Source organism: Aptenodytes patagonicus, chromosome 3, assembly GCF_965638725.1.
Source record: "Aptenodytes patagonicus chromosome 3, bAptPat1.pri.cur, whole genome shotgun sequence".
In the NCBI taxonomy this organism is placed as follows: domain Eukaryota; kingdom Metazoa; phylum Chordata; class Aves; order Sphenisciformes; family Spheniscidae; genus Aptenodytes; species Aptenodytes patagonicus.
Genome location: NC_134951.1, coordinates 111036829 through 111061667, shown reverse-complemented (window position 1 = coordinate 111061667; position 24839 = coordinate 111036829). Strand labels below are relative to the sequence as shown.

The 24839-nt window shown below is 42.2% G+C and overlaps 1 protein-coding gene across 2 annotated transcripts in view; it reads right to left on the bottom strand.

The window, feature by feature from the left end:
* The window catches only part of CNIH3 (cornichon family AMPA receptor auxiliary protein 3), a 55702-nt gene extending 31087 nt beyond the window's left edge, over positions 1-24615 (bottom strand). Inside the window, exon 1 of one of the 2 annotated variants that reach the window (XM_076334652.1) lies at positions 24318-24615. In XM_076334652.1, the coding sequence (XP_076190767.1) occupies positions 24318-24398 (81 nt within the window). In that variant the 5' untranslated portion in view covers positions 24399-24615. Of the gene's footprint in view, positions 1-23779; positions 23829-24317 lie in introns of those variants that run through there. The other variant, XM_076334653.1, reaches the window with a different exon arrangement.
* Positions 24616-24839: the final 224 nt, after the last annotated feature.

The following is a 24839-nucleotide window of genomic DNA, read 5'->3' as shown; positions in this document are numbered from 1 at the left end:
AGGCAAGTCCATGCTCAGGGTGGCAGGTGAACCCCCTCCTTGCCCACCTCGCCTTCCCAGGTGCCTCTGTACAACAGGTATGAGGCTCTGGATGTGGAAGGCCAATCAATGGATGACGTGGATGATGGTCCATCTACACCAGAGGTGCTGCCAGGGTCAGAAAGGCCTACCCCCCATATCATGACCACCTCCACAAGGAAGAAAAGACAGGTTATAGTTGTAGGCAACTCCCTTCTGAGGGGAACAGGGGATCCAATATGCTGGACAGACCCTCCTCTTAGGGAAGTTTGCTGCCTCCCTGGGACGTGTGTTAAGGACATCACTAGGAAACTTCCTAGCCTGGTATAGCCCTCGGACTATTACCTATTACTGCTGTTCCATGTGGGTGGCAATGAAGCCGCAACACGTAGTCCAAGGGCAATCAAAAGAGACTTCAGGGCCTTGGGATGGTTGGTAAGGGAATCTGGAGCACAGGTTATTTTTTCCTCTCTCCTTCCAGTTGCGGGCAGTGACATTGGAAGAAACAGATGCACCCAGTCTATTAATACATGGCTCCATAGCTGATGTCACCACCACAATTTTGGGTTTTTCGATAATGGGATGGACTACACGGCACCAGGTCTGCTGGTGTCACCCTTCTCAAAGGGGGAAGAGGGTCTTTGCTAACGAGCTAGTGGGGCTGATTGAAAAGAGCTTTAAACTAGACTTGAAGGGGGAGGGGGATAATATCAAGCTTGCCTGTGACAAGCTGTGGGATGACACGCCAAGGTTAGAGGAATGGGGTGCTAGTGAGGGCCCTCAGCCTGTTGCTCTGAGAAGTGCTGGCTACACTGCAGCACACTTGAAGTCTTACGGAGATGAACTGGGGCTTCTGAGGTAACAGGAGCCAACAGGGAAACACCAGTGAAATACTTCAAAGGAATTAAGGGGTGTTCCTCTAAGAAGGTGACATGGCCAACAGCCCAGCTGAAGTGCCTCTACACGAATGCACGCAGCATGGGCAACAAACAGGAGGAGTTGGAAGCCACCATGCTACTAGAAGGCTACAACCTAGTTGCCATTACTGAAACTTGGTGGGACGAATCCCATGACTGGAGTGCGGCTATCGACGGCTACAAGCTGTTCAGAAGGGACAGGCAAGGAAGGAGGGGCGGAGGGGTTGCCCTCTACATCAAGAAATGGATAGAGCATGAAGAGCTGTCTCTGAAGAATAGCCATGAGCAGGTTGAAAGCTTATGGGTAAGAATTAGAGATCAAGGCCACAAAGGGAACCTTGTGCTTGGTGTCTACTAGATCAAGGGGAGCCTATTGATGAAGCTACAGGAGGCATCACGCTCACAGGCTCTCGTCCTGCTGGGGGACTTCAACCACCCGACATCTGCTGGAAAAGTAGCACAGCGAGCTGTAGGCAATCCAGGAGACTCCTGGAGTGCACTGAAGATAACTTCCTAAGCCAGGTAATAGTCAGCCCTACCAGAGGGAATGCGATACTGGACCTGATGGTCACCAACCCAAGTGAGCTAATCAGCGATGTCAAGATTGGAGGCAGCCTGGGCTGCAGTGATCAGGCACTGGTGGAGTTCGCAGTCCTGAGGGATATGGGTCAGGCAAAGAGTAAAGTCAGGACTCTGAATTTTAGGAAAGCAAAATTCCAGCTCTTCAAGGAGTTAGTCAATAGGACCCCCTGGGAAACTGCCCTCAGGGACAAGGGAGCAGAACAGAGCAGGCAGATCTTTAAAGACGCTTTCCATAGAGCTCAAGAGCTCTTGGTCCCGGGCGTAAGAAATCAGGCACGAAAGGCAAGAGACTGGCATGGATTAGTCGAGACCTGCTGGTCAAACTAAAGGGCAAGAAGGAAATGCACATGCAGTGGAAGCAGGGACAGGTATCCTGGGAAGAGTATAGGGACGCTACTCGGTTGTGTAGGGATGGGGTCAGGAAGGCCAATGCGCAGATGGAGCTGAACTTGGCAAGGGATGCAAAGAAAAGTAAGAAGGGCTTCTACAGGTACATCAGCCAGAAAAGGAAGGTCAAAGAAAGCGTACCCCCCGATGAGCAAGACTGGCAAACTGGTAACAACAGACAAGGAGAAGGCTGAGGTAACTCAACAACTTTTTCGCCTCAGTCTTCACTGGCAACCTCTCTTCCCACACCTCTTGAGTGGATGGACCACAAGATGGGGACTGGGGGAGCAAAGTCCCTCCCACTGTAAGAGAAGATCAGGTTCGTGACCACCTGAGGAACCTGAATATACATAAGTCTATGGGACCTGACGAGATGCATCCCAGAGTCCTGGGGGAATTGGCTGATGTAACTGCCAAGCCACACTCCATGATATTTGAAAAGTCATGGCAGTCAGGTGAAGTCCCTAGTGACTGGAAAAAGGGAAACATTGCACCCATTTTGAAAAAGAGTAGAAAGGAGGACCCTGGGAACTACCGACCTGTCAGCCTCACCTCTGTGCCTGGGAAGATCATGGAAAAGATCCTTCTAGAAGGTATGCTAATGCACATGGAGGACAGGGAGGTGATTCGAGACAGCCAGCATGGCTTCACCAAGGGCAAGTCCTGCCTGACCAACCTAATGGCCTTCTATGATGGAGTGAGTACATCAGTGGACAAGGGAAGAGCTACAGATGTCATCTGTCTGGACTTCTATAAGGCCTCTGACACGGTCCCCCACAACATCCTTCTCTCTAAATTGGAGAGATATGGATTTGATGAGTGGACTGTCCGGTGGGTGAGGAATCGGTTAGATGGTCGCATCCAGAGGGTAGTGGTCAACGGCTCAATGTCCAGATGGAGATCAGTCACAAGTGGTGTCCCTCAGGGGTCCGTACTGGGACCGGTACTGTTTAATATCTTCATCAATGACATAGTGGGATCGAGTGCACCCTCAGCAAGTTTGCAGATGACACCAAGCTGAGTGGTGCAGTCGACACGCCAGAGGGACGGGATGCCATCCAGAGGGACCTGGACAAGCTCAAGAAGCGGGCCCGTGTGAACCTCATGAGGTTTAACAAGGCCAAGTACAAGGTCCTGCACCTGGGTTGGGGCAACCCCCGGTATCAATACAGGCTGGGGGATGAAGGGATTGAGAGCAGCCCTGCCGAGAAAGACTTGGGGGTACTGGTGGATGAAAAGCTGGACATGAGCCGGCAATGTGTGCTCGCAGCCCAGAAGGCCAACCGTATCCTGGGCTGCATCCAAAGAAGCGTGGCCAGCAGGTCGAGGGAGGTGATTCTGCCCCTCGACTCCGCTCTGGTGAGACCCCACTTGGAGTACTGCATCCAGCTCTGGAGCCCTCAGCATAAGAAAGACACGGACCTGTTGAGGTGGGTCCAGAGGAGGGCCACAAAAATGATGAGAGGGATGGAACCCCTCTCCTCTGAAGAAAGGCTGAGAGAGCTGGGGTTGTTCAGCCTAGAGAAAAGGTGGCTCTGGGGAGACCTTATTGTGGCCTTTCAGTACTTAAAGGAGGCCTATAAGAAAGATGGGGACAAACTTTTTAGCAGGGCCTGTTGTGATAGGACAAGGGGTAATGGTTTTAAACTAAAAGAGGGTAGATTTAGACTAGATTTAAGGAAGAAATTTTTTTAGTGAGGGTGGTGAAACACTGGCACAGGTTGCCCAGAGAGGTGGTGGATGCCCCATCCCTGGAAACATTCAAGGTCAGGTTGGACGGGGCTCTGAGCAACCTGATCTAGTTGAAGATGTCCCTGCCCACGGCAGGGGGGTTGGACTAGATGACCTTTAGAGGTCCCTTCCAACCCAAACTATTCTATGAGTCTGTGATTCTATGAAAGTGACAGGCTGAGAGAACAATTTTTGCTACTCAATTCTTATCATGATATGAAATGAATCTGAACAAGAAATTTAGCTATGTGGTTGGTGAACATTTGTTCAAGATGCTTGTTCCTCTTCCTTCTTTCTCTTCTGGTTGAACTGATCTGGTTCATGCTACCAAGCAACGGAAACACAGCAAGGAAAACGCTTCCCCCTTTGTAAGGGTTCCTCTGAGTTGACACCTCCACTGTGATCTCCAATGAGAACACTCATTTGAGCGTAAGTGGCTGTTGGTCACAATACTTTCAATACACTTGTACTACCCTATAAATCATAAGAGGTATTAACTGTAGAATAATTTTATTAATGTCATAGTCTTTGATATGGCCCAGAGACCATACATGACACATCAAGTAATGTAGATGTGAGATTTAAACTTCTTTTTAAGTACTTGTCTTCCTCCCCCTCACGAGGACCACTTTTTGTTAAATTCAGCACTCTCAGCATCACAGATGACTGAAACCAGGTCTGAATCAACCTGACAATCTTCTTTTAAGAACACCATAAAGTGCTGACATTAGGCTAGGAGGAAAAATGAAATAAAATCACTGGGAAAAAATTCTGCCTGTGATACTAACAAATCTTGTTATATGATACTAAACTATACACGAGTATACCAGAGAGCAATTTGGCCTACTTTAGTTCATTAGCTCAGGAAAAGGATGGAATGCAGGTTGTGCTATGACAGGAAATATCTCTTTTTTTACTTGCCAGTGCTTGAGTGTATTGTTCACTATTTGTTTTTACTAAACATTACTAAACGTCTGATGGGCTGGGGTTTTTAAGGCCTTGAAACCAAGAGCTGGCTGCTCAGAGGAAATGGTGTTCAGGTCTCATTTCATATTGTATTGTAATAAATCAGTGTCTTCCTACAACATCTTGATTGCCACTGAGCAGCACAGCACAGCTTTCACAGCCTCGTAAGGCAGAAAAGACAGAACTTAACTTCTACTGCAAAAAACACAGCCGACTGTTGCACTCTATCATCTACCTGCAGCCCCTCAAAAAAAGGGCATCAAATAAAAACATGAAAGTACAGTGATGGGAAAACATCCAGAATGTGTGCGTATGCACTTTATAAACATCCTATAATTATTACTTAAATAGAAAATTAACTTCATGGAAAGGATGCAGGCTCAGTTAAGAATATGCACAAAGCTTTTAGACTGTACCTGCATTTCTCTGTAACAGAGGGGTTTATCAGCTGATTCACTTTTAAAAACACCTGGAGCTGGGTAGACATGCAGCAAAAGAGTCATTTGCAGATTCCCTTCACAGGTCACTTTCTGTCTTCAGAAGAGAGGACAAAGTAGGCTGTGACCGCTGAAGTTAAATCAGGAGAAATGAAATAGGCTAAACACAGAGGCCGATGCTGCACAGCATCATCGTATATGCTGACAGGAAGCTGAAAAAAAATCTTCGTTATAAGTCTTGGGGTTAACTTTCACACCCTTCAGAAAATCTCCAGATCAGTATAACTCTCTGCTTTTCACTTCTTAAAGAGGGAATTTTTATATTCTTATTTCGTGCTTACTTAGTAAGATGAGCATTTATGGTGCTACTCACTCATGTTCTTAACGCTAGTGGTCTGTACCCAGTATTGGATCTGTACTTAACAAAGTTCATTAAGGTTTTCTGGCAAGCCTCAGAGCTGCTTCATGTTCAGAATCACAACTTCAATCTATGACCCACTGAAAGAGCACAAAATTATTCATGACAGTTACAATCATAACTATAGTAAACTCGGCATTTCAGCAAGCCAGATACTGAAGCATATTGACTTTAAAATACTGGAGCTGTGCAATATTACAAGTTTACAAAGCTGTTCTCACTCATGCCCCCAATGACTATCTTTTTGGGTGTAAAAAGATCTCCAATAAAGTAATAGTTCTTCATAAAACAAACTACTTCAATTTACCGGGGATCCAAAACATGTTATAGTAGAAATTCACTAATACTTACTCGCTCAGGGGCTGGGGGGCATACAGCTGCTCTGTTACCATTATTATCAGCACTATGTAAACAGTTCAGAGAAGGAAATGAAGAAATATGTATTGAAACTGCAGGACTGGAGGATTTAAGGCAGCGGAAAGTAAAACGTAAGCTACAGTTTGACCAAGACATGGAAGTCAAAAAACATACAAACATTCACGGAAATGTTTTAGGTCTATTATAGTCTCCTTTTTCATCCAGAAAGAATACTACCAATGATCCTGCACACTAGTATTTTGTTAACTAGCACAAGCAATCAGATCCTCATTTTTAGTAAGAAAAGGATTAGGCGTACATATCAGAGTTTTCAAAAATATGTATTTTCTCTACATCAGAAGAATAAATATTTTCAACATTTCCAATAAACTAATTCTGAAAGAATTTCCAGATTTAAAGACAAAAATTGCTTTCTGTTCCAACACTATATTTTTGCTTTGGAATTTATTTTGGTTTTAGGAAAATCGGATTATATGACATAGTTCAATTTGTATTTATTCATTGTATTTATTTTAAAGAAAACACACTGCTTAGTAGAGATTGAAACATTTTACCTTCCTTTCTCGATCAAAGTCTCTTGTTTGTCCTATAATGAAACAGTAATGCCAGTAAATGTTATTAATTTATTGTCACTTAATTGTCAAAACAGAATCCAGGAAAGGGAACTGGAGAGGACTTCCTGGGCTGTCAGCTTCAGCCCCCATTTTCTGCAGACACCACATCAGAAGATCCAAGCGGTAAATACACCAAGCTTATTTTAAAAACAGGGAGGAGGCATATGATTTCCTTTTTCACTGCTCCATTTGGAACACAGCACAAACCTGCTATGAAAGTTGGGAGCCTTCTCCTAACTTTCAAATTTGTTGCACAGATAACACAAACAATCCATATCATTGCCAAGACTGCTTCATTACAACAGCTACTTAGTAAAATGAGAAAGTTTTATTTTGCGGGAACTTGCATCAAAATTGGCACGACTCCAAAAGCATTTGTCTTCAATTTAGCAGAAACGCCATCCCAGCTCACGCTAATTGACATTCATACAAACCCACACATACACACGCAAATCTTATGCATTACAGCCCTTGTATGTGAATTAATAACAGAGCTAAATGATGCTGGTGCTATATCTCTGCTTCATTTTTTTCCTAAAGAGAGTGGATTAACTCTTGGGTGTCTGGAGCTTTTTATCCTGACACCTGCCAAAAGAAACTAGATCTAACCAATCTCTTTTTTGAAAAAGTCAAAACCTTTTTCTTGCCAAATGTCTTTAAGAGCCTTTATACATAAGTTACATGTATCAACTTATCCCTGCATTATTAACCCTCACTTCTAACAGTAGGGAGAAGAAGGAAGATTCTTATGAGCATGAGAAAAGGGTCATAAATAATGTATTAGCAAAATAATGAGTGGCAGAGAAATAAAAAATGGTGAAATAAGGTTCCTGTTTCAGGCTTCACCTGGCTATCCAGTAGGCTCAGCTCTCTGTGGCTGAGGGGACACCACACTCTTCCCTTGCCAATCTTAGCAGGGACCAAGCCCAGAAAGAACTCTCTGCCTGCTGCCGCAGCCTGAGGGAAGAGGTGTCCCTGACAAGGAAGCGCAGCAGGAATTTCCTCTGAAGACGATTCAGAAAGCAGGGAAATCTACCCAGCGAGTCAAGCTGTGGCCAAAGAGATAAGAAAACCTGCTTGCATGTTACCCATATGACTGCACCTCAACAGCTTCAGTTTGATTAGGAGCTGTTTGAGCAGAAAGGCCTGACACAGCTCTACTCTCCACCCCTGCATCAAAGCCACATTGCGGGAACTTACATATGGCAGGTGTAGGAACTGTCTCAATAGTCAGGAGCTTCCAAATTAGTAATGGAATTCAGTACATAATCTAGAAATTGGAAAGAGTTTTATACTGGCAGATATCACCACTGCTATTTATGGACTTCAGTATCCCTTATTTGAAAAGATAACCCAAAGATGCACTAAAATTTGATTCTTTAGATAGCAGTTCAGATTCAGGAGAATGGTGTTAGAAAGCCCCATAGGCCAAATACCTACACTATTTGTGTGGGTTTGTACTTCAGATAAGGAACCTATTAACAGAGTTAATAAATATTGCCTGCCTGGTTCACATCACAAGCTTTCAGAGTACAGGCTTAGCTCCCAATGACAGGCACAAACGATGCATTACCTCTGTCTCTTTGTAGCAGGCAGACTACTGCAAAATACGTGCAAGTTTAAACGTACATGCCCTGAAAAAGTACCAGACAAAGAGAGACAAAAACGATCGTTCAGCTTAAACATTCTAATGTTGTAATTTTACATGGATATATTAACCTAATAGGTGAAATACGCAACTCCATGTTGCATGTTAGTATCAAAGAATAAACCTTTAATCCTTGCCTATCCTTGGCAATGTTCCTTCACTCACCACTTTATTTGACTGTTTTTAACTGCTTATCTCTGAAATGCAGCAAGTGCTTTGATATTTGTAACAGCACTTTCCCATTAGCCATTAGATGGGTATATCAGTCAATGTCTCAGTATCATCTCATATGACTTAGTTCCCTGCCTTTCTCCGTATGATCTCAGCTACAAACCTGCCTGGTATTTCAAGTTGCCATATTGAGGCAAATTTGCATCCTAATTATATTTAAAGTGAGGCTTAAATCCCTCTGGAAGTTGCAGTTACATGATCAATGAAGCAAGGACAGGACATAAAGCAAAATAATTTGTAGTGATCTTTGGACTGTCAAGTATAATTCTAGTGGAAATCACCCCTCCTGACTTTCTGTCAGTATGAAGAGCTCTTCTCTCCTCTATTAAAGAGTGACAGACAGCAGTTGCTTAGAAAGATTATTCAAAATTGCATGAATAGATGGGCAACCTGCCTCAAAAGGCAGAGAATGTTATCCTTTTTGTCATATTTTGTTCCTTGTCTATATCCTTTTGCTAAACATCTCCCATTAAAAAAAAGCAAAAAAGGCTCAAACCTTAGTTTTCATCATACCTGCCCATGTAACTCGGTAGCTTCTCAGACCAGTGTATCTGAAATGCTGGTTTTGACAAGAACCTTAACACTACAGCCAAATAAAGTGCAGAAAGGAAAGTGAGATGAAAGGCATTCCCTTCTTCTCTTATCTCTCCCCAATGTATTTATTTTTCTGAATATTACACTTATTAATTCACCACATATTAATAAAGGTAAACAATAATAACTAACAATGCCTTGCAGTTATAAATCTCCCTTCAAGGCAATGAAGGCCTTAACAAATGCAAGGAAAATATACTTTCCATTTCATATACAAGAGGAAAAATGAATCTCAGAAATTAAATGATTTACAGAATCAGTGGCAGAAGAACCAAAGCCTCCAGATTGCTGCACCATATAAAATGTTAGGGGAAACAAAGAATACTGTCAGTAGACTAATAACATATGAGAAGTAAAACTATGCATTTCTGTCTGATTATTGCACTGTTGTTCACCTCTAGAGCAGAGCATTGCTTTAAGCAGTGCCCTTTTGGATTAAGATTGCAAATAGTTTTAAATCACTCAAGGGTAGAAAATTGTTCTATTTGTCAGATTTCACACTAACTATTGTATGGCATTTCCTTGCTCTACTTAACCTGAATTTCATATGCTGCCACTATTAAACAACTCTCCACGCAGAAATCCAAACACATTGCTAAGGCAAACAAAGCTCTTGTGGCTCCACCCAGGGCTGCACAAACATACACCTGAGCACCTAGTCTTCATCTTTTTACTGAAGTTCTTTTGTCTGTAAAAGGATGTTACATTTAGGCCAACACGATTTAAACTTTTTAGGCTCTAACTGGAAGCTTAAGCTAACTTAACAGTCATGAAAATCTTACTGTAATTTCTCAAGTATTTAAGCCAGACCCTAAGTCTTTTCCAACAGAAACTCCAATATGCAAAATTAAAGACGCATAATCTCCATTCTGCAAACGTGATTCAAAAGGCTTTCCTATCTACCTATGGAAATGTAGAGGTATAATTATACTACTCTAATTAAATATTGATGAAAATCCATAGAGAAAGCTCCCTTGCTGAGAGCACACGTGCACAAACATACCAGTCTGTATAGTTACACCACTGTATTCCCCTGCATAAATAAAAACTATACAAATGAACAAAACCCCAAAAACTATACAGTTGGACAAAAGCAGTATTATTGCTTCAGCTATGCCAAATCAGATTTCCAAGTCTGCAGAGAGGTGCAGGAGACACCACTAAGTATAATTATTCGGCAGTCACCTGAAACAGTCCACCTATTAGTACAAGAATGAAAAACTCCATCCACATTGTGAAAAAGACAGAAATTTATCTTCAGGAATACAACCATACTGTACAGTGCTTTGAATGGAAAGTTACTATCTCCATGAGTTACTGGTTATTATTGCAACATTGCAGACAACAATTTGAAAAAGGAACCTGATTTCTGAATGTAAAGAATTCATTTGCTGTTATTAGTTTTGACAAAACCACTAAAAAAACCTCAGCAGCTGCAACATTCTGTTGCGAACACAATGTTCCTGGAAAGACAATTTGACAAGCATCTATTGACAGATTTCTACAACTGCTATGAAAGGGACTTTTTAAAATCATTTCATCCAACTGCAAGAAGAAACAGTTTTACTGGCTAACAACAGGATTCTGGACACAGAATTCACTTGCTCACCACAGACACTGAAATATGTTCCCCAGTTATCCTGAAACTGAGAGATGTCAGCTGTCTCCTTCAGGAAAGAGGCAAAAGTCCCACCTATGCCCCAAATACAGAGTTCGGAGATTACCTGAGCTTGTACCACAACTTTATACCCACTCACTGTCTTCCAGTCTAGGCCAGCTGAAATCCAGCCAGGCAAAAATCAGCTGTGCACATATAAACTGCACTTCATTAAGAGAAGGAAGACAAGCAAACAAGCTGTGCGGGAGGGATGATGCTAATATAGCTGTACAGAGCCTGTTTCTAAATAGGCTAATAGTTTTGCTCCCTGTAGCTAGAACACATTTCAAAACAGACCTCAAGCGGAGGAGGAATTTTTAAGGTAAGTCCAGACTGCCATGCTTCCCTCCCGCCCCAAAGGATTTCATAATTTTGTTGTATAATTCTTTTTTTTTTTTTAAACCTTACACTACTGCTTTCAGCACAGGGAAACAGTTCAGAAAGCAGCAGTATTCTGCAAATCAAATACACCCCTTAACTTTTTTTTAATGGGACACACACAGTTGTTGCTAATATTAAGAAAAAACCACACATTTTCAATTAGCAACAAAACTGGTGAATACACCACATTGTTCTGAACAGAAAAAAACTTGCACGTACATGGAGATGTGTTACTTAAGTTTAATTACATTCAGTGCGGTAGAAAATTCTTCTGCCTCAGTTGACTTAAAAACCATGTCTTCTATCTCTCACAAGAGAACCTGAACCATCAGGCTACTCATTTTTTTGAAACATGGATAAAAAGTGTCATTTCCACTGCTGGTATCATGCTACAGTGCATAAATATACATTTCATTGAAAGGATTAGAGAGGCAAGAGACCTACTCTTATTTTTCTATATAAGAATTTTGTACAATGTGAGACCGTTCCCTCTGGCAGGATACCTGTCTCTGGAGACTCTATGGGTCAGGAGTGAAGCTAATGTCAGGGTCTGAATCAAAGGCAGCAGATCTGAGGTTGGAGGATTTGACAAAGTTTCCCACCAGCACAAACAGCCCAAAATCTATGCACTTTTGTAGGCTATAGGAAATACAGGTTGAACCTCTGCAGCAAAGGGAACTGAGCATAAATCTCCCACATTCCTTGTACTTTCGACACAAGCATGCCGCCAATATTCTGCCCTGCATATGGTTTCCTCCTCCTACATGCAGTGGAGTATTTTATGTAGATTCTTTCTAAAACAAACAGGTTTTTCCATTTAGATAACAAGATCAAAACCTTTTAAACATTTCAGTATCTAACTGCTTCTGATTTCTTCAGTTCAGCGCCAAAACCCCAAGATCAGTTACTTACAGAGCACCAGTGACAACAAATTGACCTCTCTTATCAGGAGTGCTGTCACTTGTTAGTTAGGTACTAACTTGATCTGATAGTCAGGACTATCTTGAAAAGCAAACAATCTGTTACAGCGTGGATTCCCAGTCACGGCCACACATTCAGAAGCTAAGAAAGGGCATCCTAGCAAAGGTCAGACAGACTCCTGCACCAGCTTTTTCTTCTGTCCTGGAAAGGATACAAACAAAGACCATACCTGCAGATAAATTGAACAAGCAGATGTACAAAGTTAGGCCAAAGCTTCACCCCTAATCTTAATCTCCTCAATGGGCCAAGAGCAAATTATGGGAGTTTAGATCAAAGCTCTACAGCTGAGGTGTTGACCTCAGATTTGTGGCTCTGATTCAAGTCATGGCTAGCGCAGATGAACTGGTCTGCAGATCTCTCAACCAACCAGGGTGAGAAAACAGCATTATTTTCTATCCACACCCAGGAGAGGCTGGGGAACTCTGCTTTCAGCACAAGAGAGAGCACTGCTTTGCCTTGCTTCTTTTTATACTAAACTCCATACCAACTAAGAGAGCACAGTAAGAAATGAAACAACTAAGATGTGTTTCTCACTACCTCTATATCACAGATTCATTGCTACAGATTCATACATCTTCTACTTGTATAGGTCAAATTCTACACTACCCAGCTTTTTCCACACCAAACCAGGGACAGGGTAGACTTGAGTTGGTGAAAGACCTAATACAAAAGGCTGGCCAGATGCGGAAGCTAGGAGGAAGGGTGGTAGCCTGGTCACATTGGACCAATAGCAGGTTAATTCTGGCTGGAAGCAATATAACTGGCTACCTAGAGATGTGAAAGGGTATATTCTTCTGTCCCTATTTTTCCTCGAAATTACAAATAATTTCTAATTTACCCTACCTTAAATGCACTGTGCTGCCATGCAACATTTCTACTTGCCTTTTTCTTCTCATCAAACCTACAGTATGGGGGATACACGAGGAGAAAGACACAGACACATTAAAGCCACAAAGCTCCATCTTCATAAATCATTCTCAAAAGGAACTGAAGCACTTTTTCTATTAGTTAACAGCACAAAGCTGATAATCCCAAAGCTAGGAACAAACAGGATGCTTCTGCAAAATAATTTCAGGGAAGGGGTAGTGAACAATGGGAAAATATACCAGAACAGATACAACTAGAAAAAATATTTGCTCCAAAGAAGGAGGTAAGAGAATGAGATCAAAAGAGAAGATTTTTTTTCAATATTGGTAAGATAAAAGTCATTGATAAGAGATTGGCCAGTTGGCTAGTGCTGTCTCTAAGCAAGTTTCCAGTCTTATCACCACACCACAATTTATTCTATTCCTGAGCTTTCAAAGATTCCTACATATTGTTACAAGTTATTATTTTGACATTTTTAATTTCTGTTTCACTGATATATGCTTGGGAGAAGTATTACCTTCCTTTCCCCCACACGCTCCTTATGTTGAGTTCTCTTCCATTTCCTCACAGGTTTCTGTCCTGGTTTTGGCTGGGATAGAGTTAATTTTCTTCCTAGTACCTGGTACAGTGCTGTGTTGTGTATTTAGGATGAGAATAATGTTGATAACACACCGATGTTTTAGTTGTTGCTAAGTAGTGCTTACACTAGTCAAGGACTTTTCAGCTTCCCATGCCCTGCCAGCGAGAAGCTGGGAGGGGGCACAGCCAGGACAGCTGACCCAAACTGGCCAAGGGGATGTTCCATACCATGTGACGTCATGCTCAGTACATAAACTGGGGGGAGTTGGCCCAGTGGGGGGCCGCTGCTCAGGGACTGGCTGGGTGGTGAGCAATTGCATTGTGCATCACTTGCTTTCTATATTCTCCCCCCCCCCCCAATTGTTAAACCATTTTTAATCTCAACCCACGAGTTTTCTCACTTTTACTCTTCCGATTCCCTCCCCTATCCCACCAGGACAGGGGGGAGAGTGAACAAGCGGCTGTGTGGTGCTCAGTTGCCGGCTGAGGTTAAACCATGACAGTTTCATATTGCTGCTGCTACTTCTTTTCCCCTCTCTCCTGTTCTCCATTCCTACCAGCAGTGATTTATGCACATTCACGAAAATCCAGGAAATGCATAAGGGCATCTGGGTTCTGTTGCTAAAAAATCTGTTCAAGCATGTCACGTATTATACCATACCCACACAGAAGACTCATTACACAGCTTGTCCAAATGTGTCCACCACCTGAATTCAACCATTCCTTCTGGATTCAGGCAGCCTTCTCTTCTCAAATAACTGTCTCCCAAACAAGAATTCTGGGTTCTCAATCTTCCCTCTTGTCAGTCCCTTACTCATAGATATATTTTCTTCCTCTCATTTGCTCTTTCCTTCACATCTTTCTCCCTGGACGACTTCTTCCCACTGTACCATTTCCCCCCTTCCCACATCACTTTTATTCCCCATTACCCACTCAACAGTGGGGTCCTATCAACGCTGTCTCAGAAAGGAGCCCGCTGTGGGGCAGCAAGCAGAAATGCTGCTGGATCTGTTCTTCCTGCCTCCCAGCAGCATGGCAGGAGCCCAGCTGGACCAGCAAGAGACAGGACAAGGGAACGGGGGCTCTTCTAACGTAGGCGGCATCAGGCAGAGATGACCAGATTCAAGATCTTCCCAAGCCTTCTTTCTTTCTTTCCCAAAAAGAGGCCAGGCAGAACTTGGAGGAAAACTCCAAGGCCAAGACACACACACATACATGAAACGGCCATCAGCCACACAGCTGTGTTTGCAGAGATAAGGCAAGGTGAAGCAATACAGCAGCAATGCAGCTGTGGTTGCAGAAATAGGGCAAGGAATACAGTAGCTGGTAAAATGATCAAACCTTCAGAGTAAAATAACAGCAGCCCAAAAAGCATCCTCATCTGTTCACCTATGTCCTTATGAGACTCATTAGTTTAATTACAGGAGCATAATTAAGGCTAAGGATACATTTCAGCATAGCTCCAAACAGGCCTATCATTTAAATGATCAGCAAATCAATTTTCTAAAGGATCTGCTAATAGTGTTTATATAATACTGAGGGAAGGACAACTCTGAAGCACACGCAATCAAACTGATCTCAGTGGAGCCTTCATTATGCTTGCTTATGAATGCCCATTCTGTGAACGTACAAGGCAGTTCATACTTAGATGGTGATACAATGTGAACTATTTAGACAGAACTCGTAATGCAATAAAAAAATAATGCAACAGAAGATTGACTAAACAATCAAACACTTGAAACAGTGACTCACAGCAAGAAGATGGTTGGCTTTTAAATGCATTCAAAAATCAAATGTCATTCTATTCAAAAAAATGGCTCTTGTATCAACAATGCCTGGCACTTGCACAGTATCTGTGATCAGAGAATTGCAAGGACTATAACTTATCAATTCTCACCATTTTACTGTAGATCTCCTTAATTTTTTTCAACTTCAGTTCCTCCAGTGATGTGCTTAGCTTAGACTTCCAGCTGTATTTAAAAAAATAATAATCTATCATCTCTGATAGCTAGAATATGGCATGACCCGCAAAAGTTCAAAAAGCTGTAAGTTCAGCACTCCTGCAGTATCCTGCTGAGAAAACCTGCTTCCATTGTAAATGTTTTGTGATTTTTCGGTGCCTTCTAATGCAACTTTTCACAATGACATTCCTAAAATAAACCCTTGCTTTATATAGTAATACTTTTTCAATGGGAAGTGGAGAAAAATATAAAGACTCTTGTCCTGCCTTCACAAGGTTCATTGATGTTCCTCTGAATTTTCCTGGGCACACTATGAAACACTAAGCAAGAGGAAGATGCTGTGTCCCAGCAGAAAAGTTTTGTACTCAAACTGGGGGGATAGGATGGGCAGACTACAAGGTGAAAAACTGGCTGTACCATCAGACTGGAAGGGTAGTGGTCACTGGTTTGAAGTCTGACTGATGGCCAATTAGGAGTGGAGTTCCTCAGGTATCAATACTGGAGGAAGTCTTGTTTGACATCTTCATCAATGACTTGGAAGATGAGACATATGGGGCAAGTTTGCAGATGACACTAGACGGGGGAGATCAGCTGACATACTGGAGGGCACAGCTGCCATTAAGAGCAGCCTTGACAAGCTGGAGGAATTGTTCAGCGAGAGCCTCATGATGGTCAACCAAGACAAGGGCAAAGTCCTGCACCTGGGATAGACTATCCCTACAGCCTGGGAGCAACCCAGCAGAAAAGGACCTGGCCATTCTGGTGCACAAAAGAACTTTGGAGCACATGACATACAAGGAGAGACTGAGGGAAGTGTGTTTAGCTATGGCAGGATCTGATTACTGTGTTCAGTTTCCTGGGGTGGGTTAGACAGAAGTCAGCACAAAGCTTTTCTCAGGGGTGTACACCAAGACAAGAGACAAAAGTCAGAAGTTGCACTCAGAGAAATTCCAGCTGTGTGAAAGAAATGTTCACAGTGGGAGAGGTCAAGTACTGGAACAGGTTCCTGGAGAGGCTGTGGACTCTCCACCCATGGAGGAATTCACAAGTCAGCTGGACAACGCCCTGAGCATCCTGGCCTAACTCTGAAATTAGGCCCGCCTTGAAGAAGAGATTTGACTAGATTATTTCCTAGGTCCCTTCCAATCTAAATTATTCTATGAACCTTTTGTTATTTCTTTTAACAGGAATTGGATATTTCTGAAGTTGTAATTATTACCAAGGAACACAGGAACCATTCTGTCAATAAAATTGCATCTTGCTCTCTGCACAGCATCATGGCCATAAATCAAAATTTTTTAATGGGAATTTCCAACTGTGAAACACCGGAACAAGTTGCTCTAGTAAATCAAGTAGTATTTGACATTCTTCTACCTTTACCTCATCAGGTGACTCTGTCCTCTGACTTTAAGTGACTATACCTTTGCAGAGTGGAAATAATAACAATTCTTATCTGTTTCATATGGGAAAGATACCTTTTTCCCTCCCACAGAAAGTGGAAGTGTTTTCCAAACCACCAACCTCCAGAATAGTAAGTCTCTCTGTATTCCCAGCTTATGACTTAAGTGAGACCTAGTTTCATTGCCTGGTAGAGTCACCTCCAGCTGTCAGCAGCAACACTGGTTATAAATGAACTGCATGTCAGAGGCACTGAGGAAGAGAAACAGGTCAAAGAGAGGTCTAGTATCTGTAAGGAGAAGATTCTTATTCTCTGCTGAGCTTCCTCCTCTTTCTGAAAAATATTTTGATAAAAGGATATTTATGTTGGGGTGGGGGGAATCAACTAAGCCAGAGGTCTGAGTGTTGAATTCGATGTTTTAAGCATGATTTAATGTGGTATGTGGTGGGTGAATAAACAAATATATGTAACAAGCTATAACCTCAGACTCAATCTAAGAGTTGTACTCACAGCTTAATAAAGTATGACAGCTATATTGCCTTGCTTATTAACAAGCATAGCAGTTTAAAAAAAGCACTAGAAATACATTATTTACCAATTTGGATATAAAATCCCTTTAATAAGTAGATTTTTCCAACTAATCGGATATGTGACAACCAAATAATGTTTAAATAGTTCTCTGCATATTTTTGAGGGAGGCAAAAGACTCCACAGAATAATTTATTTTACACAGATAATGGAGCCTGTGTCACTGTGACTTGTGAAGCATCTGTGAGTGGTTGCCACTGGCTCTAATTCCAATTTAAACCTTTCTCCAAATAAATCTCATCATGACAGTTCAAGCATACACAGAGATCCAATTTAATCTTTCCACAGCATTTAAGTCTGTGGTAGAGCCCGAAGACTTCTGATTTTTTAATTATTATTTAAGCATGACAAGGTAACTAAACTGAAATATATTTGTTTTCCAATATATAACATATAGTTTGCTCCACAGCCTGTGCTGCCTGACCTTATATCTGTCTGTCAGCATTAATGTGATAAACTTCTGAAAGAAAAGTTGTAAGGAAACTGTCAAGCTATGTTATAGCCAGACGAATCTGCTTGTGCTCTGTCTTTAAAAAGAGTGGAAATATCAGACTCATTCCTTAAACTGTCATGACTATGAAACCTTCAGGGACAATGTGCTTAGCCTCTCAGAGAAGAAAAAATATCTTCAAGAAATATGTATAACATACAGCAACAGCATTTGTGTTCCTGTTCAAACCTTAATCTGATTTTACTTTTAATCACATAATTATCCAATATTCTCAGAGAACTGAATTAATGACTCATTAAAGGACAGCACTGAACTTCAATATTCGAAAGAAAAATCAAGCTTGACCACAAGTCTATAAGGAAATTACTTTCTTTTCAAGACAGACTCTAAAGCATTGGAAAGAAGTTAAATTGAGATGACTGGCAGCCTTTACTGAAGAGAAGCACGGGTTCAAGTGAGCTCATGGATCTCTTTACTGGTGTGCTGGTTTTGGCTGGGATAGAGTTAGTTTTCTTCACGGTAGCTAGAATGGGGCTGTGTTTTGGATTTGTGCTGAAAGCAGTGTTGATCACACAGGGATGTTTTCGTTGTTGCTGAGCAGTGCTGACACAGAGTCAAGGCCTTTTCTGCTTCTCACACCACCCCACCAGCGAGCAGGCTGGGGGTGCACAAGGAGTTGGGAGGGGACACAGCCGGGACAGCTGACCCCAAAGGACCAAAGGGATATCCCACACCATATGACGTCATGCTCAGCATATAAAGCTGGGGGAAGAGGAAGGAAGGGGGGGACATTTCGGAGTGATGGTGTTTATCTTCCCAAGTAACCGTCACGCGTGATGGAGCCCTGCTTTCCTGGAGATGGCTGAACACCTGCCTGCCCACGGGAAGTAGGGAATGAATTCCCTGTTTTGCTTTGTTTGCGTGCGTGGCTTTTGCTTTGCCTATTAAACTGTCTTTATCTCAACCCACGAGTTTTCTCACTTTTACTCTCCTGATTCTCTCCCCCATCCCACAAGGGGGGAGTGAGCGAGCAGCTGTGTGGGGCTTAGTTGCAGGCTGGGGATAAACCATGACAAGTGGTTTCAGGTAAGACAGATAGCTATCCTCCAAACCAAAGTTACAGAGACAATAAGACACTGATATACAGAGAACATTGATAGACTAGCACCTAGTTTGTGACCATAGTGCTTTGCTCACCTCAATTTGCTATCAACCCAAGGTTTAAATGATTCTCTTGTGTACTTTTTATGTATCTTTAAAATTAAGGTTGTATAATTTATCAAAAATTAAGCTAGGAATTTTATGAGGAAGCCTAAGTGAGTCAGATACCGAATACTCACCAAATTCCACATATATAACTCTTAGAGAGCTTTCGAATTTTTTACTTAAGTTACTGCAACTGGAGTACTAATAAAATACGGTCCACGTCACCAGGACAATACAGTGACAAATAACAGAAGTGGCAACATCTTATATGTACATAGCACCTTCTGTCAGAAAGCAAAGGCATTTTAGGGATATATGTTAAATAAAATGACATGCAGTACCTGGAGTTCAGTTCTATTAGCCACACTTAGTAAATGAGAGAACAAGGCATAGATAATTCAAGCTGCCTGCTAAACATAATACACAAAGCCAATAGCAGAAACAGCACTGAATATAGATTCCAAGTGCTTCTTTCCCTGGTGTTTGCAAAAAAGGATGCTTTAATTTAAAACTAAAAGCCAGTCTTAGCCTGTATTACTCTGTTCAATCACTGCCTGCCACTGTTTTTAAGTATATGTGTGAACTTGTAACTGTCAAGTCATGCCAAAGCCATATTAAGGTTGTTTATCAGGATTAATACTATCCTCACACTTCAAAAGAAAAATGGGGGAAAAAAAGCATAAAACAAAAAAATGTCCATGCTCTGCTGCTTTATTCTTCTTATGCTTGGTTCAAGTAACTGTCACCAATTTCAGCACAAACAACTTTTGTCATGCCAGAGAGCTGTTTCCAGATTCATTTGAATTCACAATTATATCAGAATACTCCAAAAGCCCATCAAATTTGGTACAACCTCTCAGGCAGGCACCATTGATTTTTTTTCCACTGGCATGATACTCCCAATACTTTCTGGCAATCCTTAAGTACTACTGGTTATGAAGCAGCCACACACATTCAAAGATAAGCTGGTATGAGTTCAAAAAGAGAAGGCCCACTAGAGAAATTCTTTTTTTTTTTTTTTAAACAGTAATGTTCTTTGTATTTATGAATTGTTTTACTGTGGTATTATAAAATGGAACATTTTGAAAAGCTCTTTTCTTAAAGCTTTCCTTAAAATAACAAAGCTCAAAGCAAATAATTTCATCTCAAAATATTAAAAAAGGGAAGGACTCAGATTACCCCAAATGAACGTATTATTTGAAGAGAACAATAGTGCTGTGGGACTTCACACAAGCATGTCACATTTTAAGTGATGACAAATAAACCACAATTTGGTCAACTTCAGTCAACTTCACTTCAGACACAACTCAGTGGAGCTACACTAGAATTGAATGTGGTATGTCAAATCTTGTTGGGAGTTCAAACAGACTTGACATAGCTTAGTTAAATGTTAACAGGAAGCTAAATCTTAGTTCAAGATAGTTTGGGAATGGAGTAAAACTGATTGTTAAAAAGCTGTTTATAAAGAAGAACAAGAGCTGAGGGCAGCAAAACAAAGCGTCTGTGATCATTAGTAAGACTATATACTCTGTTCTTGAGTTTACAACGTGATCAGATGAGGATATAAAATTATGTAGTTAGCAGACCAAATCCTGCTGTTAGTTGTATCACGTGATCCCCCCAAAATATGCTCAGCTGCATTATTCCAGATGAGAGGACACCTTGGCCAAAACACATTTAAATGATACCTCAGCGGGTAAAGCAGAGCACTACTGTAACTGCATTTCTGCAACAAGTCACATGCAGTATATACTCAAATCAACTGTACTGAGGTATCTCTATGTGTTACTTTTACCCCCCACAAGATATTCACTCACCAAAGTTCGCTCAACATTTTGACGTCCGCTAACTTCATTTGAAGACAGTCTTATTTAGCTGATACACATTCAGCTAATATGGCTTCAAATATAACCAACTTTACCAAACCGTATACTTACGAGAATTCAAACTCGGGGAGAGATTTTAGGCCTCAGATAGAAAAGTTTTCCTGAATTTTGAAAAGACTAATTCATAGTGTTACATAAAGTTTACTCTGAACACCAAAAGAGTTGTTTGAAACAGCTTATATAATTCTATAATGGGAATGTAAGGTTTTATTAAATTCCAGAGGCTGGTTAGAAGAAACCAAGCACAAAGGTCACCATCCTCTATTAAATTCTCTAGTACTTTTCCACAACCGTGGCATGAAAACATCCACTTCTACATGATGCTTCTAATATTGTGTCATTACAGATAGAGGTAATGTGGTCATTGAACAACCTAAATGCTTAAAACATTCCCATGCCACAGCGCATGGTATTGGTACTATGTAGTACATGGAGAATTAGATTTTTCAGCCCTTTAATTTTATATGTATGAGTGAAATTCCAGCAATAATACATTAAGATAAATCTTGTACGTAGTTTAAACCAATGTTTCTGATAGTATCTAATTCGGGTTTTGGGGTTTTTTATCATTACAGACTCCACCTGTATTAGAAGATCACTCAGAGGCAGGAAAAAAAATTATTACATGTTCCAGATGTCTGAAGCAGTTTCTGTATTTTATTTACAATTCCTTTAAAATATTCTGACCAGCTTCATTCTTTCTGCCCCCAAAGAGTACGGAGCACAGGAATGTATAGAGAGCCTTTAACTTCTTAGAGGAAAGGCATCAGAAAAGCAGTTTCCAAAAATAAAAATCCTCATTTTACCCTCTTTTGTTTTGGTTTCACAGTTTTTATTGAACCTATTACATCAATATTAATGACAATTATAAGTCATCTGACTTCCCAGCAGGAAGAAAATGAGATTTTACTTGATCCACTGTTAATTCATTCCAGATAACTGCCCAAAGCTCAGCCAGCTTCTGGTTAGAATAATATGAAGTCCAAATGCTACAGTTTTTTTCTTATTCTTTAAAATAATTTACAAAATATAAATTCTCATTTAGTCTTAGAACCTCAGAAATCTTTCAAAGTGATGGGACGCTCAGATTAATCAACAACTTGTTCTTAGCAACCAAATGTGTTTGGTTTTTTTTTAAAAAAAAAAACAACAGAAACACTTAAAAAGCATTTTAGCAGGAAAATATAATTATTAAAATCCTCCACTGCCCTTATGAGAACCTATTTAAAATATATCTACTGTCCCTTACAAGTACATTACAGTGAAAAAAAACAGGTCACAGGGAAGGAGTAGGAGTTTTGTTTCTTGGGAAGATTTTCACAATGAGATGTTTAAGGTAAAAGAAACTCCTATGACTCAATACATAAGCTACGTGTTAGACTACATTTTAGAAGAAATAAGAAACCAGATTATAACAGTTCTTATAGAAAGGATAATAAAAATCCTTGTGTTTTGTATATGTGGGTAACAGGTATGCTTAAAAGTTTATTCTGGTAGGGTGTTAAATCTGTTATTCTATGACCTTCACAAACCATGTATTTTAATAGAATCATTATCTATTTATAATAAAAGATGGTACCAATTCTTCCTCTATTACAATAGAACAGCATTTCCAGCCATTTTCAATTTCAGTCCCTCAAGAATTTTTCAACAGATGTAAGAAACATGCACCATGAACATAAGCCTATTGACAAAAGGTTTCCTTTCTTAGTTGCCTCTTATGGACCTCTACAAATAATGGATTGCTCTCCATGAGTTTACAGACTGAAAGTTGAAAAATGGTTCACTAAGAGTAGATTTGCAGTGACTACACTCATTTATGGAAGAATAATTTGCCCCATTTTCTAGAAGGACTATATGTCTTCAGACAACAACAGCTTCAGTCCAAGAAAAAGATAACTGGTGAAACTCCATAACAGACTTCAAATACATTTTAAAAAAATCATTAAAATTGTGATAGTAATGAAGGAAATAACTGTTTAATTTGTAGCAAGAGATTCAGAGTAGAATACACTTTTAACTCTAAACCCTTTGAAGAAGCTGCAGAATTCTCACTTTTGGGGACCTAAAGGTTTGGGGAAGAGGAAGGAAGAAAATATGAGTCATCATCTAAATTTTACTACTCCTTTTTTCAGAGAACAGGAGTGCAGTAGTTGACTGCTAGAGACCCTTTTCAGCCTTGCAGTACTTGACATCACTACAGTACTTGGCATTACCATCACACTTTTGTGGTTTCATTAATAAGAAAAAACTTGTAACTGCACCATTAAAAGTTCAAAATAATTTGATTTCAAAGAATTCTCACAACAGAGTGATCTGTTTCATACTTCTAATACGCTTACATACAACTAAGCTAGCAGCTTTACTCTCATTTCAATAAAAATAAATTCTGAATCTCCCTTGCTTGTTAGTCAAAGGAGGGGTTTTTTAACCTTACTCCATCAGGTATCTGTAGAGGCATTCATGAGACTTGCTCTATTTTTCAACTTATCCTGTTCCATCCTGAATGTTTACGGCATGAAGTTATTTGTGTAGCATACACATAGCGTAAATAATTCTGAAATACGTAGCCGTTTCGAAGAATTGCAAATCATGCATAAGGATAATTTCACCACTGCAGAAATAAACACCTTCTAAGTCACACGCTTACACCTACCACAGCCACCCAGCCTATAGTAAGGAACGAGCACCACCACTTTCGAGTGAAATTAATGACGGTCGACTCAAACATCCAGTTATGCATTACAAGGGTGAGGAAGTTTCACATCCAAATCCGACTGTTAAAAAAAGTTATTAACGTAGTAATTACTGAAGGAAAAACAGCCCAACTGCTTCATCAGGTGTGGGGCGGTTTCTCCCTCACAACGCTCTATTCTCTGGCAAGAAAAACAGTTGTTCTTACCTCGAAAATCTCACGCGCTAGCACAGTCAGTGCTAGAGTCATGAGCACCTTTTAACTCGGCCAAAGATAACAGCGTAGGGAGGTCTCCGCACGCACAAGGCTAGGGCAGCATTCAGGCTGCAAGCACTTCCCAGAAGCGCGGGCGGTCAGGTACATTATTACAAGCTATCACGGAAGCATTGCCGTTGGTCTTTACGCTTGTAAAAACTCAATAAATAAAAAAACCCGCGCAGAGGTTTCACGGCGCGGTCTGTCTGTCCTGGCACCGCCGCCGGTGCGGGGCGGACAGGCGAGGGAAGCGCGGGAAGCGCCCGCTCCCGCCGCGAGACGCCGGCGGCACAAGCCGGCAGCGAGCGCTTCGCCTCGGCTCCCCGGGCGCGGGGCTGCCCGCCCCAGCCCCAGCCCGTCCCGCCGCCCCTCTCCCCTCACGCACCCCTCGCGGCACGACCCCGGCCACCCCCCTCCCCGGGGCTGGAGCTGTTTTTAACGGTCTCCGCGGGCGGCGGAGGGGTCGGGGGGGGGGGGCTGGGGTACTCACATGCCAGATGGCGAAGAAGATGAGGGCGGCGCAGAGGACCAGCGACAGCATGTAGCAGAAGGCGGCGAAGGTGAAGGCCATGGCGGGGAGAGCCCCCCGCCGCCGCCCGGGGGGTCCTGGCGGGCGACCGGGAGACCAGCGACCCCCGAAATCCCAGCGGGGAGAGCGGCGAAGTGACCGGGCGTCCTCACGGCGGAGGGGAGCGTCACACAGACAGACAGAGCCGGGACGGGCAGGGAGCGCGGCCGGGCGGCGCCGCGCCCCTCACAGTCGCTCCCTTCGCTCCGCCAAGCCCGCCCCGACCCCCGCAGCGCCGTCAGCGTCCGGGGGGCCCGGCCCGGCCCGGCCCCTCCACCGCCGCCGCCGCTCTCCCCTTCCCGCTGAGGCGCGGCGGTGGGCGGCCCCCGCCGCCAGGGCGCCCCCGAGGGGCGGGTCCCCTCAGCGGGGGCGGCAGCGGGTGGCTCCGCGGCGGAGCTGGCGGGGTCCTGCCGCCACTCGGGGAGCGTCTGCCGTCACGGCCGT